At 47.2% G+C, this 15,278-nt stretch overlaps 2 protein-coding genes across 5 annotated transcripts in view; one reads left to right on the top strand and one right to left on the bottom strand.

Annotated features, from left to right (window-relative positions):
• The window catches only part of PGPEP1L (pyroglutamyl-peptidase I like), a 56,331-nt gene extending 44,049 nt beyond the window's left edge, over positions 1–12,282 (bottom strand). The window contains exon 1 of one of the 2 annotated variants that reach the window (XM_089661086.1): positions 12,020–12,282. The gene's annotated coding sequence lies outside the window, so the exon portion shown is untranslated. The remainder of the gene's footprint in view (positions 1–12,019) is intronic. The other variant, XM_089661087.1, reaches the window with a different exon arrangement.
• LOC149437136 (protein FAM169B-like) overlaps positions 1–15,278 on the top strand; it is a 318,096-nt gene that overhangs the window by 8,902 nt on the left and 293,916 nt on the right. For all 3 annotated transcript variants that reach the window (XM_089661085.1, XM_089661084.1, XM_089661083.1), the window contains exon 2: positions 5,709–5,768. In XM_089661085.1, the coding sequence (XP_089517211.1) occupies positions 5,756–5,768 (13 nt within the window). In that variant the 5' untranslated portion in view covers positions 5,709–5,755. The remainder of the gene's footprint in view (positions 1–5,708; positions 5,769–15,278) is intronic.

The raw sequence follows: 15,278 nt of genomic DNA, 5'->3' as shown, positions 1-15,278 counted from the left end.
CAGTCTCTGGTCATCTCCTGTACTGTGTCCGCAGTCTCTGGTCATCTCCTGTACTGTGTCCGCAGTCTCTGGTCATCTCCTGTACTGTGTCCGCAGTCTCTGGTCATCCCTGTACTGTGTCCGCAGTCTCTGGTCATCCCTGTACTGTGTCTGCAGTCTCTGGTCATCCCTGTACTGTGTCTGCAGTCTCTGGTCATCCCTGTACTGTGTCCGCAGTCTCTGGTCATCCCTGTACTGTCCGCAGTCTCTGGTCATCCCTGTACTGTCCGCAGTCTCTGGTCATCTCCTGTACTGTGTCCGCAGTCTCTGGTCATCCCTGTACTGTGTCCGCAGTCTCTGGTCATCCCTGTACTGTGTCCGCAGTCTCTGGTCATCCCTGTACTGTGTCCGCAGTCTCTGGTCATCCCTGTACTGTGTCCGCAGTCTCTGGTCATCCCTGTACTGTGTCCGCAGTCTCTGGTCATCCCTGTACTGTGTCCGCAGTCTCTGGTCATCCCTGTACTGTGTCCGCAGTCTCTGGTCATCCCTGTACTGTCCGCAGTCTCTGGTCATCCCTGTACTGTGTCCGCAGTCTCTGGTCATCCCTGTACTGTGTCCGCAGTCTCTGGTCATCCCTGTACTGTGTCCGCAGTCTCTGGTCATCCCTGTACTGTTAATTAGTTTGCACTACTGTACGAGTTGTTTTTTCTAAACCAAAAGCTCGATATTCAGGTTTCATTGCAGTGTTGGCACTTTGAAAGAAATAAGTTGGTTTTGGGTTGCAGTTTGGGCACTCGGGCTCAAAAAGGTTCGCCATCACTGACCTAGGGTAAGACCAGTGACACTTTTTGTTTATCTGTAAAAATCAGTATTTTTTTTTATTGTAGAAAATGACTTAGAACCCCCAAACATTCTATATTTTTAACAGAATAAAATGGTGGGTGTTGCAATTTTTCATGTCACACGGTTTTTCGGTTTTTAATACCATAGAGATGATTGGGGAAGATCGAGTCCCCGATCACCTCTATGGTAAGCTGGCGGAACTGCTGGCTACAGTGCCAGGCTTCCAGCCAGGATGGGAGAGCTCAGGAGGCACCAAAGGGTTGCAAAAGGGGGGGGGGGCCCTTCTGCTGCCTGTAAAAACAATCCAGCAGCATCGGCTGTATGTTAGCCGGTCTGGAAGTGGTTAATCCCTGCTTTTTGTGTAGCTGTCACCATCCTTTAAAGGCAGTACTGATATCTTTTTGTTCATACACATTTTCTCTGCGGACATTTGCTCACAGTTGTTTCTGCATCTGCTCCATTTGTTGTGGTCAACACTTGTAAAAATAGTGGTGGATCACCGTGAAAAAAAGATCAAACACTTTAGCTGTTGCGGTTTTCCACCGGCCTACAGTACATGACCACAAATGCCTGGTGTAATTTTCCTATAAAAGTGTATTCACGTTGAAATGGTGGAGTTTAGCCGTCAAGTTTAACAAGCAGGAGTCCTTACTCAAAGAATGTTCTATATGCAGTACTATGGGAGCTTACACTCTGCATGATATGTAAATCTGATTGTAGATCACGAAGGAATTGTTTTCCCTGCAGGAGCAAATTGGATCATTATTATTATTATCCAGGATTTATAGAGCGCCAACAGTTTGCGCAGCGCTTTACAAAATGAAGGCAGACATTACAGTTACAATACAATTTGGAAATTGAGGACCCGGCTCGTTAGAGCTTACAATCTTGGAGGAAGGGCTGAGTGATACAAAAGGTAAAAGCTGTAGGGGAGTTGAACTGATGGAGGAAATAAATGGCAGTTTACTAGGTAGAAGCAGGATAGACTTCTTTAAAGAGAGGTTTTCAGGGATTGTCTAAAGGTGAATAGATTAGGAGACAGCTGGACAGATTGTGGTAGGGAGTTCCATAGGATGGGAGAAGCTCGGGAGAAATCCTGGAGGCGAGCATGGGAGGAGGTGACATGGGAACTAGAGAGCAGAAGGTCTTGGAAGGATCGAAGAGAGCGGTTTGGTTGATATTTTGAGACCAGGTTGGTGATGTAGCTGGGGGCAGAGTTGTGGATGGCTTTGTAAGTTGTTTTTAGTACTTTGAATTTTATTCGTTGGGCGAGTGGAAGCCAGAGGAGGGATTGGCAGAGAGGGGTGGAGGACACTGAGTGGAAGCCAGTGGAGGGATTGGCAGAGAGGGGTGTCACGGTCTCCCCCCCTCGCTCTGCCTTTCTTCCTTCCCCCCAGTCAGGGCTTCCCTCTCGCTCTCCCCTTTGATCATCCCCCCTCCCTTCCCCTTGCAGATTCCTAGTGTCCTGCACGAACCTACATCAAAGGCTGTGCAGGACAGGAGGAAACTCCCCCTGTGGTGCGGGTAGCACCTCTACTTGGCGAAGCTGCCAAGATGTCGGGCACCCCGCTAGGAATCCGCAGCACAGGGCGCGAGGCTTCCCAGGTGCCCGCCAGAGACTAAGGCCGCGCTTCCTGAAGCGCGGCGAGAGTGAGGGGGGGGCGTGCCTCGTTGCCCCGGCAACCCGACGCTGGGCTGGCCGTTGCTGGGGCAACCGGGAAACATCCTGCTCAGGCTTAAGAAGGCCGGAGCGGGACCCAGCCCGTGTTGTTGGTCCCCTGCTCTTGAGGGAAGCGCTGTGTGGGGTCTGAGCTGAGGCCAGACCCCACAGCCAGGACCCGGCTTCCCTGTTGGTCCCTTGCTCTGGATAGAAGCGCTGTTTGAGGTCTGAGCTGAGGCCAGACCCCACAGCCAAGACCCCGCTGAGTCCCAGTGAGCCTGTCTGCTGATCGCTGTTTGTCCCTGGAAGGCTGAGTACTGTGAGGGTCCCTGTCTGCCGATCGCTGGTTGTCCCTGGAAGTCTGAGTACCGTGAGAGTCCCTGTCTGCTGATCGCTGGTTGTCCCTGGAAGGCTGAGTACCATGAGGGTCCCTGTCTGCTGATTGCTGGTTGTCCCTGGAAAGCGATCCCTGTCTGCTGACCGCTGTTTGTCCCTGGAGAGCTGTTCCTGTCCGCTGGCCGCTGTTTGGAGGTCTGAGCTGAGGCCAGACCCCACAGCCCAGACCCCGCTGAGTGTTCGCTGATCGCTGTTTGTCCCTGGAAAGCGATCCCTGTCTGCTGACCGCTTTTTGTCCCTGGAAAGCTGGTCCTGTCCGCTGGCCGCTGTTCGGAGGTCTGCACTGAGGCCAGACCCCACAGCCCAGACCCCCTCTGAGTGTCCGCTGATCGCTGTTTGTCCCTGGAAAACGATCCCTGTCTGCTAACCGCTGTTTGTCCCTGGAAAGCTGTTCCTGTTCGCTGGCCGCTGTTTGTCCCTTGAAAACTGTTCCTGTCTGCTGACCGCTGTTTGTCCCTGGAAAGCTGTTCCTGTCTGCTGGCCGCTGTTTGGAGGTCTGAGCTGAAGAGACCCCAAAGCCCAGACCCCTCTGAGTGCTGATCGCTATTTGTCCCTGGAAAGTGATCCCTGTCTGCTGACCGCTGTTTGTCCCTGGAAAGTTGTTCCTGGCTGCTGTTTGTCCCTGGAAAGCTGTTCCTGCCTGCTGACCGCTGTGTCCCTGGAGAGCTGAGTGCTGCAGGGGTCCCTGTCTCCTGACTGCTGTGTGCCTCTGGGAAGTTACCCCTGCTTAAACCGTGAGTGCTCATATTCTCCTGCCTGAACTGCCCCCTTGAATCCATATATTGCCCTGTCTGCACTGCCCCACTGAAAGCACCCATACTTTCCCTGCCTGGACTACCCCATTGAATCTATTATCCTTGCCGGAACTGCCCACTTGGATTAATACTTGCTTGGACTGCCTATTGCGTGTCTGGATTATCATAGCTACCTGGACTGCCCCCCCCCCCCCCCCCCCCGTGAGTGCTCAGGCCATCGCTACCCGAATTGCCCTATCGTGGGCCAGATTATAACTATTTGGACTTTTCCCTCCTCTTCCCCCCTTTTTGGGTACCCGGACACTACCTTCCTACCCTGATTGAGTGTCTCTCCCATTTCAATAAAACTTTGTGTGTTTATCATCCTCCGTGTGTGTTCTGTCCTGCCTACGCTTCCGTCACAGGGGTGGAGGACACTGAATGGGAAGCCAGTGGAGGGATTGGCAGAGAGGGGTGGAGGACACTGAATGGGAAGCCAGTGGAGGGATTGGCAGAGAGGGATGGAGGACACTGAATGGAGGCCAGTGGAGGGATTGGCAGAGAGGGGTGGAGGACACTGAATGGGAAGCCAGTGGAGGGATTGGCAGAGAGGGGTGGAGGACACTGAATGGGAAGTCAGTGGAGGGATTGGCAGAGAGGGGTGGAGGACACTGAATGGGAAGTCAGTGGAGGGATTGGCAGAGAGGGGTGGAGGACACTGAATGGGAAGTCAGTGGAGGGATTGGCAGAGAGGGGTGGAGGGCACTGAATGGGAAGCCAGTGGAGGGATTGGCAGAGAGGGTTGGAGGGCACTGAATGGGAACCCAGTGGAGGGATTGGCAGAGAGGGGTGGAGGGCACTGAATGGGAAGCCAGTGGAGGGATTGGCAGAGAGGGGTGGAGGATACTGAGTGGAAGCCAGTGGAGGGATTGGCAGAGAGGGGTGGAGGACACTGAGTGGAGGCCAGTGGAGGGATTGGCAGAGAGGGGTGGAGGATACTGAGTGGAAGCCAGTGGAGGGATTGGCAGAGAGGGGTGGAGGATACTGAGTGGAAGCCAGTGGAGGGATTGGCAGAGAGGGGTGGAGGATACTGAGTGGAAGCCAGTGGAGGGATTGGCAGAGAGGGGTGGAGGACACTGAGTGGAGGCCAGTGGAGGGATTGGCAGAGAGGGGTGGAGGATACTGAGTGGAAGCCAGTGGAGGGATTGGCAGAGAGGGGTGGAGGATACTGAGTGGAAGCCAGTGGAGGGATTGGCAGAGAGGGGTGGAGGACACTGAGTGGAGGCCAGTGGAGGGATTGGCAGAGAGGGGTGGAGGACACTGAGTGGAGGCCAGTGAAGGGATTGGCAGAGAGGGGTGGAGGACACTGAGTGGAGGCCAGTGGAGGGATTGGCAGAGAGGGGTGGAGGACACTGAGTGGAGGCCAGTGGAGGGATTGGCAGAGAGGGGTGGAGGATACTGAGTGGAAGCCAGTGGAGGGATTGGCAGAGAGGGGTAGCAGTCACTGAACAGTTGGTAAGGTGGATGAGCCTGGCAGCAGTATTCATGATGGACTGGAGGGGGGATAGCCTATGTAAAGGTAAGCCAATGAGGAGGGAGTTGCAGTAGTCAAGGCGAGAGATTACCAGGGAGTGAATTAGGAGCTTTGTGGTATCATCGGTTAACAAGGGGCATATTCTGGAGGTGTTGTGGAGGTTGAGGCGGCATGTTTTGGACAGGGATTGGATGTGGGCCTGAAAGAATAGTTCAGAATCCAGGATTACACCTAGCACCCTGGCATGCAGGGATGAGTTGACAGCAGTGCTATTGATCCTGACAGAGAAATCAGGTGAAGAGTCACCTGGGGGAGGAAATATTATGAGCTCAGTTTTGGATAGATTGAGTTTTAGGAGGTGGTGTGACATCCAGTCTGATATGTCATGCTTTGCTGGTTTTTTTGCTTTCCTCTGGTGTCAACTGTGGGTATAGAATTTATAACTTTTTTTTTTTTTTTCAGTGGTTGAACTGGATGGGCTTTTGTATTTTTTCAGCCAGACTAACTATGTAACTATGACATGTGGTTCTTAAACTTTTTTTTTTGTTTGTTATTTCACTAGGTGTTCTGAAGACAGTTGCCAGCATTTAATCAGCAGTCACCATAACAATGAAGCTTGCAGGTACGTTTAGATGACAGGTGACATAATTTATCAAACACACAACCATTTCATATTCTCAGGTTTCAGAATCAGCAGGTAAATAACATGTATAAAATGCATTTAATGCACATATAATCTGGTGAGAAGATTGTTTAAATGAATGGTCTGGCGACAGGATCTCTTTGAAGACTAAAACCAGCCATACACGGGTCGAATTCAGAAAGAATTTTCTTTCGAAAATCTTTTCGAAGAATTTGTGTTCGAATTTCGCACCATCAGTGGGTCATAGAAACAGACGATTTTTATGAGAGCATCGAATATGAGTGATCGGGATGAGTGAATTTCAAAATTTTAATGTGATCGAAAAATAAATGAGCATGAGCTGTGACCTGGAAAGAAAAGAAAATTCTTGGGCACGAAAATTCTTTTCTGTAGCAACATATAGTGAAATTAAAGGCTTGGATGGTCGAATTTCAAAACCAATGATGGCACCATCGGATTACAAAATGCGCAAAATTTCAGATTTTCTAAAGAAAATTTGTTCAGAATTCGACCCGTGTATGGCATGCATAACTGGATAATTTATTAAGGCTTTTGGGGAGATTTACTAAAACGTGTTCACTCAGAATCCGGTGCAGCTGTGCATGGTAGCCAATCGGCTTCTAACTTCAGCTTGTTCAATAAAGATTTGACAATAAAACCTGAAAGCTGATTGGTTTCTGTACAGAGCTGCACCAGATTGCAGTTTTAGTAAATATCCCCCATTGTGAAGGGTAGTGGAGTTAGTTTACCCAGGCAAATGTTTACGTTTAATTTAAAGTGATAATAAAGGCAAATGAAAAAAGAGCAGCCCTGATCCTCCTCTTCTCCGGTCCCCCATTGGCACTCCTGGCCCCTAGTGCTGCTTGCTTTGGGGGCATCCAAGCAGACTCGCTCCTGAGCCATGGCTAGGCACTGCCCCCTCTCTCTCCTCTTTGGCTCACTGGCTGTGATTGACAGCAGTGGAAGCCAATGGGGAGGGAGAGTCCCTGGAGAACTGTTATGCACAACGCTGGATCACGAGTGGGCTCAGGTAAGTATTGGGGGGCTGCAGCACAAATTTTGTACCTTCATGCTTAGAATGCATAACGGTAAAAAACCTTGAGCCTTTACAACCACCATTTTGAAAAGGGTAATGTTTGCATGTACATGTACAGACAAGCATTAAAAAGAGAAAAGTGGAAAAGATAGCTGGTCCCCCATTGGCACTCCTGGCACCTAGTGCAGCTTGCTTTGGAGGCATCCAAGCAGACTCGCTCCCGAGCCATGGCTAGGCACTGCCCCCTCTCTCTCCTCTTTGGCTCACTGGCTGTGATTGACAGCAGTGGAAGCCAATGGGGAGGGAGAGTCCCTGGAGAACTGTTATGCACAACGCTGGATCACGAGTGGGCTCAGGTAAGTATTGGGGGGGCTGCAGCACAAATTTTGTATTTTCATGCTTAGAATGCATAAAAAACCTTGAGCCTTTACAACCACCATTTTGAAAAGGGTAATGTTTGCATGTACGTGTACAGACAAGCAGTAAAAAGAGAGAAGTGGAAAAGATAGCCGTCATTAGAACCAGGGCTGTTTTCAGCAGGAACATGGGGAAGTGCAGTCCCGGTACCTCCAGCACTACATTTATATAATAGCATGGGGTGCTGGGGTGTCTATTGATGCTGGCTGGGAGGGAGGGGGGTCTTATGTTGCTGGGAGGAATCTACTGTTGAGGAAGGGGTCTAATGTTGCTGACTGCTGGAGGGTCTATTGAGGCTAACTACTGGGAGATTGTTACTGTCGGGGTCTACTTTTTTTTAAAGTCCGCAAACGTGCAACTATAACGAAAAAACCGTAAGTGTTCACAAAAAAAGTGCAAGTGCAAAACACCACACGAAAGAGTGCACTTAGGGGTGTGCTTTGTCCTTCCCCTGAAGGGGATGGACCACTACCCTGATCCCCCGGGGCACGAAGCTCCTGACGGGGACAAGGTTCCCATTTGGTCCTCCTGGCCAAAAGGCCTGGTGGACCACCGTTCCTTGTGTCCAGCCGAAGCCAGACACCCAGTACTTGGTCAGGGGGCTCTCCCGAAGAGAAAACCCCCTAGGGACAGGGGAGGAAGGAACCAAAAGGCCACACATCCTCCCCCTAGACTTCAGGGTAGGCCCGAGGACCCACACCCTCCATCCTGTGAGAAAAACACACACATAAGTAAAGAAAAAGTGACTGTCTACTGTTGCTGGGAGGAATCTACTGTTGAGGAAGTAGTCTAATGTTGCTGACTGCTGGAGGGTCTATTGAGGCTAACTACTGGGAGATTGTTACTGTCGGGGTCTACTGTTGCTGGCGTGGATCTATTGCTGCAGTAATACATTGTGAAGGTTTATTCCTGGAATAAAGACCGCTCACTGCTGCCCTCTCTCCTTGTTCAGGGAGACTGGTCTCGTCTCCATCCCCTTAGTTTTTTGGAGGCAGCTTATTGTGGGTGGAGCCTGGTGGGCCTCTCCCACAGCTCTGCTGTTTGCTCAAGCTATGTACAGCACAGCGATGACGTCACTGCTACTTTTACATGACAGTATCTGAGTTTGTGATGGCATTTGGCGAACACAAAGTCAATTTACATAACTCCTGTAGCTATGAATAACAACATTTAAATTAAAGTTTTCATGCCTGGAGTTCAGCTTTAAGGATGGCAATAAGTATGGTTACATTGCAGAATAATATAAATCAGATTATGAAATCTGCACAGACATGGACTCTTCACAGCAAGGTCTCTGTGCTTCAATCAGGGTAACAAGAGGCTGCTTAGCATAGTCTTTTTTAAGACTATAACATTGGTCCCCTACCTCATTCCTCAAGAGCACAGGTGCTTTAAATGGTTAGGGGCAGCACAGTGGCTAAATGGTTAGCACTTCCGCCTGGCAGTACTGGGGTCGCTGGTTCGAATCCCAACCATGGCACCACCTGCCTGGAGTTTGCTTGCTCTCCGGGTACTCTGGTTTCCTCACACACTCCAAAGACATGCTGGTAGGTTAATTGGCTCCTGTCTAAATTGTCCCTAGTATGTGTATGTATGAATGTAAGTTAGGGACCTTAGATTGTACACCCCTTGAGGGTTAGGGACTGATGTGAATGTACAATATATATGTAAAGCGCTGCGTAAATTGATGGCGCTATATAAATACCTGAAATAAATAAATGAATGTCAATGATTTGGTAATTATGAGAGCTTTTGTACCTAAGGGAAATTCCCAAAACTGACCTTTTGGGGGTGCTTGAGGACTGAGGTTAGGAACCAGTGCTCTATAACAACAGAGAGTATAGCAGAGAATCATGGGGAAGACACAGTTCTGAATACACAGAGATACAGTACTTGTGATTATCCTCACAGCATCCTTCTCATTAAAGTCCAGGGTAGCTCTTCTAAGGGCTCATGTACACGGGGCATTTGGAAAACTCTTCTGAACGATGGAAAATGACTGCTGGAAAACGTAGGTTAAAAAACGTAAGTTTAGCCACGTTTGCATACCGTGTTTATTCATATTTAACCGTGTTTATGCTCATTTAGCCACCAATATGCGCGTTTGCGTTTAGAAGCATTTTTAAAAGATAACCTCAGGAGACCTCCCCAAATGCCCAGAATGCACTGAAGAATAGTAAATAATTGACTATTTCAGACATTTTAAGAGAAATAGAGAGAGCAGAAGCAGAGAGAGCAGTATGTGTTGAGATGACCTGTCTTTTCTGGTTGTATTCACTATGGATCCCAGCATGAGCATGAGCATATCAGAGAGGTAGCATTCCGGGACCAGAACAAGGTCCTTTTACAATACACCTTCATTCCCTGTCAGCCCCATTGAAGGAGAACTTACTCTACTCTACATCCAACAATGCTATTACTCCACTTTTACCAGTCCAGCGCCATTCACATACACATCAGCTATTGCGCATGTCCAGGAACCCAGTTGTGGAAAATGGAGTTAAGGAGACCTGCAACTGATCATGGTGAGTAAATGGGCACTGAACATTTTTTAAGTAAACTAGATATTTAACAAGCCTTGCCTATGATGAGCATTGGCCCTCACACACACGAGGTGTTTTGATAACGCTGGTAACGTTAGCTGTGTAAAGTCTTATTAAAAACATGAGTTTTTCAGCGTTTTTGCATTAGTGTTTAGCCACGTTTAGCGGAGTTTTCCCGCGTTTGTGTTTTTTAGCATTTTTTTGGGTCAAAAAAAGTACAAAAACACTGTTTTGCAGCGTTTTACCTCGGTTTCAGCATTAGAGTGGTTTTACAGCTAAAAAACTCCTCTAGCAACCCACTAATGCTAAGGGTTTTTTCCAGCCAAAAAATCGTCCCTGCCAAAAAACGTAGATTACAGTTTAAGGCCCCATGTACACGAGACACTTCTGAACAATGGAAACTGACTGCTGGAAAACGTAGGTTAAAAAATGTCTGTTTAACCACGTTTGCATAACGTGTTTATTTGCGTTTAGAAGCGTTTTTTAAAGATAAGCACAGGAGAACCTCTCAAATGCCCAGAATCCACTGAAAAGTGGTAAATTATTAACTATTTCAGACTGTTTCAGAGAAATACAGAGAGTAGAAGCAGAGACAGCAGCATGTGTTGAGATTAGCTTAGGTGTGAGTTGCTCATTAACATTTCTTTTGTTTCCAAGGGTGGGAAAGGTGTCTGGTGGAGGGAGTCATTAAGGCCACCTGGCAGGGGGTCTTCTTGAGGAATTTGAGGTGTGAATGGTCATTAACATATCTTTTGTTTCCAAGGGTGGGAAAGGTGTCTGGTGGAGGGAGTCATTAAGGTCACCTGGCAGGGGGTCTTCAGGAGGAATTTGAGGTGTGAATAGTCATTAACATATCTTTTGTTTCCAAGGGTGGGAGAGGTCTGAGGTGTGAATTGGTCATTACCATGTGTGACAAGCTTGGTAGGAACATCCTGTGTTCAGTGTTTTGTCCATTTGAGTACCTTGAAAACGCTTTGCATGCATTTTTCATGATGAAAAAAGGCTCTGGAAAGCATCGGGAACTGGAAGAGGAACTGGAAAAAAAATTTCAAATGCAAATGCTTATAAACGCGATTTGCTGAGTTTAGCCACGTTTACACGCATTTTGTCTTTGAAACACTAATAAAATCAACTGCTGAACGCGTTAAAAAAAACGACTGTAAACTCAAATGCCTGTAAATGACAATGTGTACATGGACACATAGGAAAACATTAGGGAGAGATTAGGGGCTGCTGAAAAAAATGCTGAACAACTCCTAAATGTGAGTTTATCAGCTGCAGTGTACATGAGCCCTAAGTGTGTATGGACACATAGGATAACATGCTGGGGGGTTTACTAGCTGTAGAAAAAAATGCCAAAAGCCAAAAACAACCGCTGTAAAAACATCCAGTGTGCATGAGGACTTAGAAAATGATTCTAGAAAGCAGAAGCCAATCAATTCAATTTAGAAATCACATGTTACCCTCGGGAAAAGGTCCTACTCTTGCATACATTGGGGGTTATTTACTAAAACTGGAGAGTGCAAAATTTGGGGCAGCTCTGCATAGAAACTGATCAGCTCTCAGGTTTTTATTGCCGAAGTTTAACCTCTTCACACGGGCCGCACACAAATGTGCTTCCTCCCGGTATCTGGGCCTAGACGCCGAGCGGCTGCACATTTGTGTGCAAATAAAAAAAAACATATGTGCTGAGAGCGATCGCCCTGCGCGCTCCCAACATACATGTCTGGTAGTGATGGAAAGGGTCCTGATCTCCTCTTTCGATCGGGACCTTTCCCAGTCATGTGACCGCTGTGACGGTGAATCACGGCGGTCACATGACCCTAACACCCTGCCCCGCCTCCCGGCTTCTGAAACCCTTAAAGGGCCGGGAAGCGGCGAAGTCAATTGAACAAGCTGAAGTTAGAAGCTGATTGGCTCCCATGCACAGCTGCACCAGATTCTGAGTCAGGGACTGACCATTTGGAAACTCGGGCACTGCCCGAGAGCCCTGGGCCAGTAGGGGGCCCCATGAGATGCCCCTGGTACCTTTTTCATAGGCTTTTTTGAGTTTGGGCAAGGACACAGGGGCCCCATGATCCCCTATTGCCCGGGGGCCCCATGAGTTGTCAGTCCGCCCAAGTTCTGAGTGCTCCAGTCTTAGTAAATCTTCCCCCATGGTGCACAGAATTACACGATATGCAAAGAGGCGTTTAATGATTGAGTGCCACAAATTGTTACAGATCACGTCTTACTGGTGCTGTGGATCCCAGAATGGGGTAGAGATATCTGTGGTTTGGTAAACCCAGTCACCGGACTTCTGTTCCCAGCGATGGTGGGGATGAAACAACCGCCATAGGAAAGGGCCCCAGCGTCTCATTTGTTTTGGGACATATCGGCACTTTAATCTCTCTGGGTTTGCTGCTTTTTTTTTTTTTGTTATCCAGTTTCTCTGTGTAAATACATTCCTTGCGGCAGTGTCAGCTGAAAGAGATAGAAGGAAGCTGATACCCAGATGAGGCACTCCAATTTCCAAGGGAACGCTCTATGAGACGCACGGGAGGGGGATGGGAGGGGGTTAGGGTTGTTTACCAGTTCTCAACTGTATGAGATGTAATGTCTGGAATCCCCTGACTCACAAGACACTACATCTAAATGTATCCTTCATGCAGTCATACTGATATCCTATATATACACATACAATTATTTACCTATTTGCTGTGGATATAAAATAAGCGATAAAAAACAGTGAGATTCAATTTTTTACTCATTTTTATTCTTTAATCCCAAAAAGTTTTAATTAGTATTGAAATAGGCATAAAGTCACTACAAAGACATGTTGTAAATATATGAGGGGTGACAATTTTATTCCCGTAATGGACTGTAAAAAAAAAAAGAAAAGATGTTTGCTTACCTATACACTAGCGACTGTTGTCACCTTCAAAGTAGTCCCCTTGTGAAGTGACGCACTTTTCTAGATGACTGTTGTCACCTTCAAAGTAGCCCCCTTGTGAAGTGACGCACTTTTCTAGATGACTGTTGTCACCTTCAAAGTAGTCCCCTTGTGAGGTGATGCACTTTTCTAGATGACTGTTGTCACCTTCAAAGTAGTCCCCTTGTGAGGTGACGCACTTTTCTAGATGACTGTTGTCACCTTCAAAGTAGTCCCCTTGTGAAGTGACGCACTTTTCTAGATGACTGTTGTCACCTTCAAAGTAGTCCCCTTGTGAAGTGACGCACTTTTCTAGATGAATGTTGTCACCTTCAAAGTAGTCCCCTTGTGAAGTGACGCACTTTTCTAGATGACTGTTGTCACCTTCAATGTAGTCCCCTTGTGAAGTGACGCACTTTTCTAGATGACTGTTGTCACCTTCAAAGTAGTCCCCTTGTGAAGTGACGCACTTTTCTAGATGACTATTGTCATTTTTCACTTGACTGTCATATGCCTTTAAGTGTTTCTACATTGTGTTTCTGCTCCTCCCGTTCCTTTGGTTTAGTTCATGCTGTATAGATAGCCTGCCCCTTTTCCCAGGAATGCATTGCAGCTCTAGCCTCATGTCATGGAGCAGAAAACAGTATGATCTTTTGACCTATCAGATGTTAATTGTATGATTCTCTCAGTTTATGGAATAAACTTCACAAGATTTACAAGATGTCTTATCCATTGAGTCACTGACTGTGGTATCCAACTGAGGTTGAAGTTATCGCTATCTCTTCACAACTGTAAGTTACAGAGATCACGCTATCAATGCTTAGATTGGAGAGACAGAACAACTGTGCCACTGCCGGAAACAGCCCTGGAATTCCTTTTCCAGAACGCTGTACAGTATCTTTGTCGCGGTGTGCTGGATGTCCGGAATGCCATCATATCTGTGTCCTTTTAAGACATTTTTACAGTTTGGAAACATTAAGGGTTCTAAGTCAAGGGAATAGGATGAAATTCACAAACACTTAACGCATCATCATGTGCAGGAGCATTGTCGGGGGGGGAGAATCTGCAAGTAGTGCCAAGCTTGGAATTCAAACTGACACCCTAGTGCTGCCAGGTGGAAGTGCTCACTACAAATGGTCTGTGTGCTGTGATTTGTATCTAGAATCCAGAGCTGCATGTTCAATTCATACTAAACATACCTGTGATTGTTGTTTTTGTCTTTTATGCCGGCCATAGACGGGTCGAAAATCGGACGATTTTTGCACAGTTGGGTTAATTGGTCGGCTGTTTTTCTGGGTTTTGGCACTTTTTTTTTTATTGGTAAAGTTGGAAAAAAAATCAGCCGATTTTACTGATCGGCTGATTTTCTGGCAATGATGGGCAAATCGGCCGATCGTTTTACCGATCAAAAATCTGCGCATGAGCCGTGACCTGCAAGAAGAAGAAGAAGAATTCCAGTCCGCTATTATATTTGACATGAAAAAGTATTGCGATTGCAACAATGTATCTAATTGTATCCAAATAAAACCATCTGTATCCGAAATGGATACAAATGGATACAATGTTGCAACCGCAATACTTTTTCATGTCAAATATAACAGCGGAGCTCTGTGCAGGGACAGAAGTAATTAAATGCCGGCCGCAGACGGGACGAAAATCGGCTGATTTTTTTTTACCGTTGGTGGTAACGTCGGCCTATTGAATGAACAATTTTTCTTTTTTCTTTCTTTTTTTTTAAACGGCCGGTTTTCGACCCGTCTATGGCCAGCATAAGGCTCCTTACACACTAGCATTTTTTTAAGCTCAAAAAATGCTGGATAAAAATCTCTGGTAATGGCGTTTTTTAGTAGCATTCACCCCCAGTTCACATCTATGCAGCTGTGCGGGCCGCATTTAGCACAGGCATGAGAGCCCATTCATTTGAAAGGACTCCCGTGCCCCATGACACGCAGGGGAGAAGTCCCTGCACTTCTTTGGAAAACGCAGCCCACACGGGAACCTCGGTTCCCAGTACGGTTGCGTTTTCCAGTGCGGGCGGCGTGCCATTAGAATTAATGGCACCCGTCCGCGGGTCCGCAATTCTCTGTGCGGGTGGTGCAGCTGCACGAATTTTCTTGCGGATCTGCAGCGGCACCACCCGCACAGATGTGAACCTAGGGTTAAGTAGCATTTAGGAGCGTTAGCGTTTTATTAGCATTTTTACAGTACATTTAGAATTAAAAAAAAAAAAAAAGGTAGAAAAAAAGCTATTAGGAGCGTTTTAGTAGGATTTAGGAGCGTTCGGTGTTTTTTTTCTACTGGAAAAGCACTCCCAAAAACTCTTTTTTTTTCTGCACCTAAATGCTACTAGCCTAAAGTAGTGTGCATGGACGCACTGGATTACACTATTTAGTTTCTAGGAGAAGAAAAAAAAATGCTGATAACAGCTTCTATGAGCTTAAAAAAAAACACCAGTGTGCATGGAGCCTTAGAAGAAAAAATACTTTATTTTTCTGAAATATTATCCTGTTCCTAAACCCTCATTCAGATTTATTGTGTTGCAGAAACATGCGTAAAATCGCTTGCTGTCCTGCAACGCACAA

This window comes from Staurois parvus, unplaced genomic scaffold, assembly GCF_062004578.1.
Source record: "Staurois parvus isolate SC_StPar_1 unplaced genomic scaffold, SC_StPar_1.0 ptg001306l, whole genome shotgun sequence".
Taxonomy (NCBI): domain Eukaryota; kingdom Metazoa; phylum Chordata; class Amphibia; order Anura; family Ranidae; genus Staurois; species Staurois parvus.
This window is presented reverse-complemented; position numbering and strand designations above follow the sequence as displayed.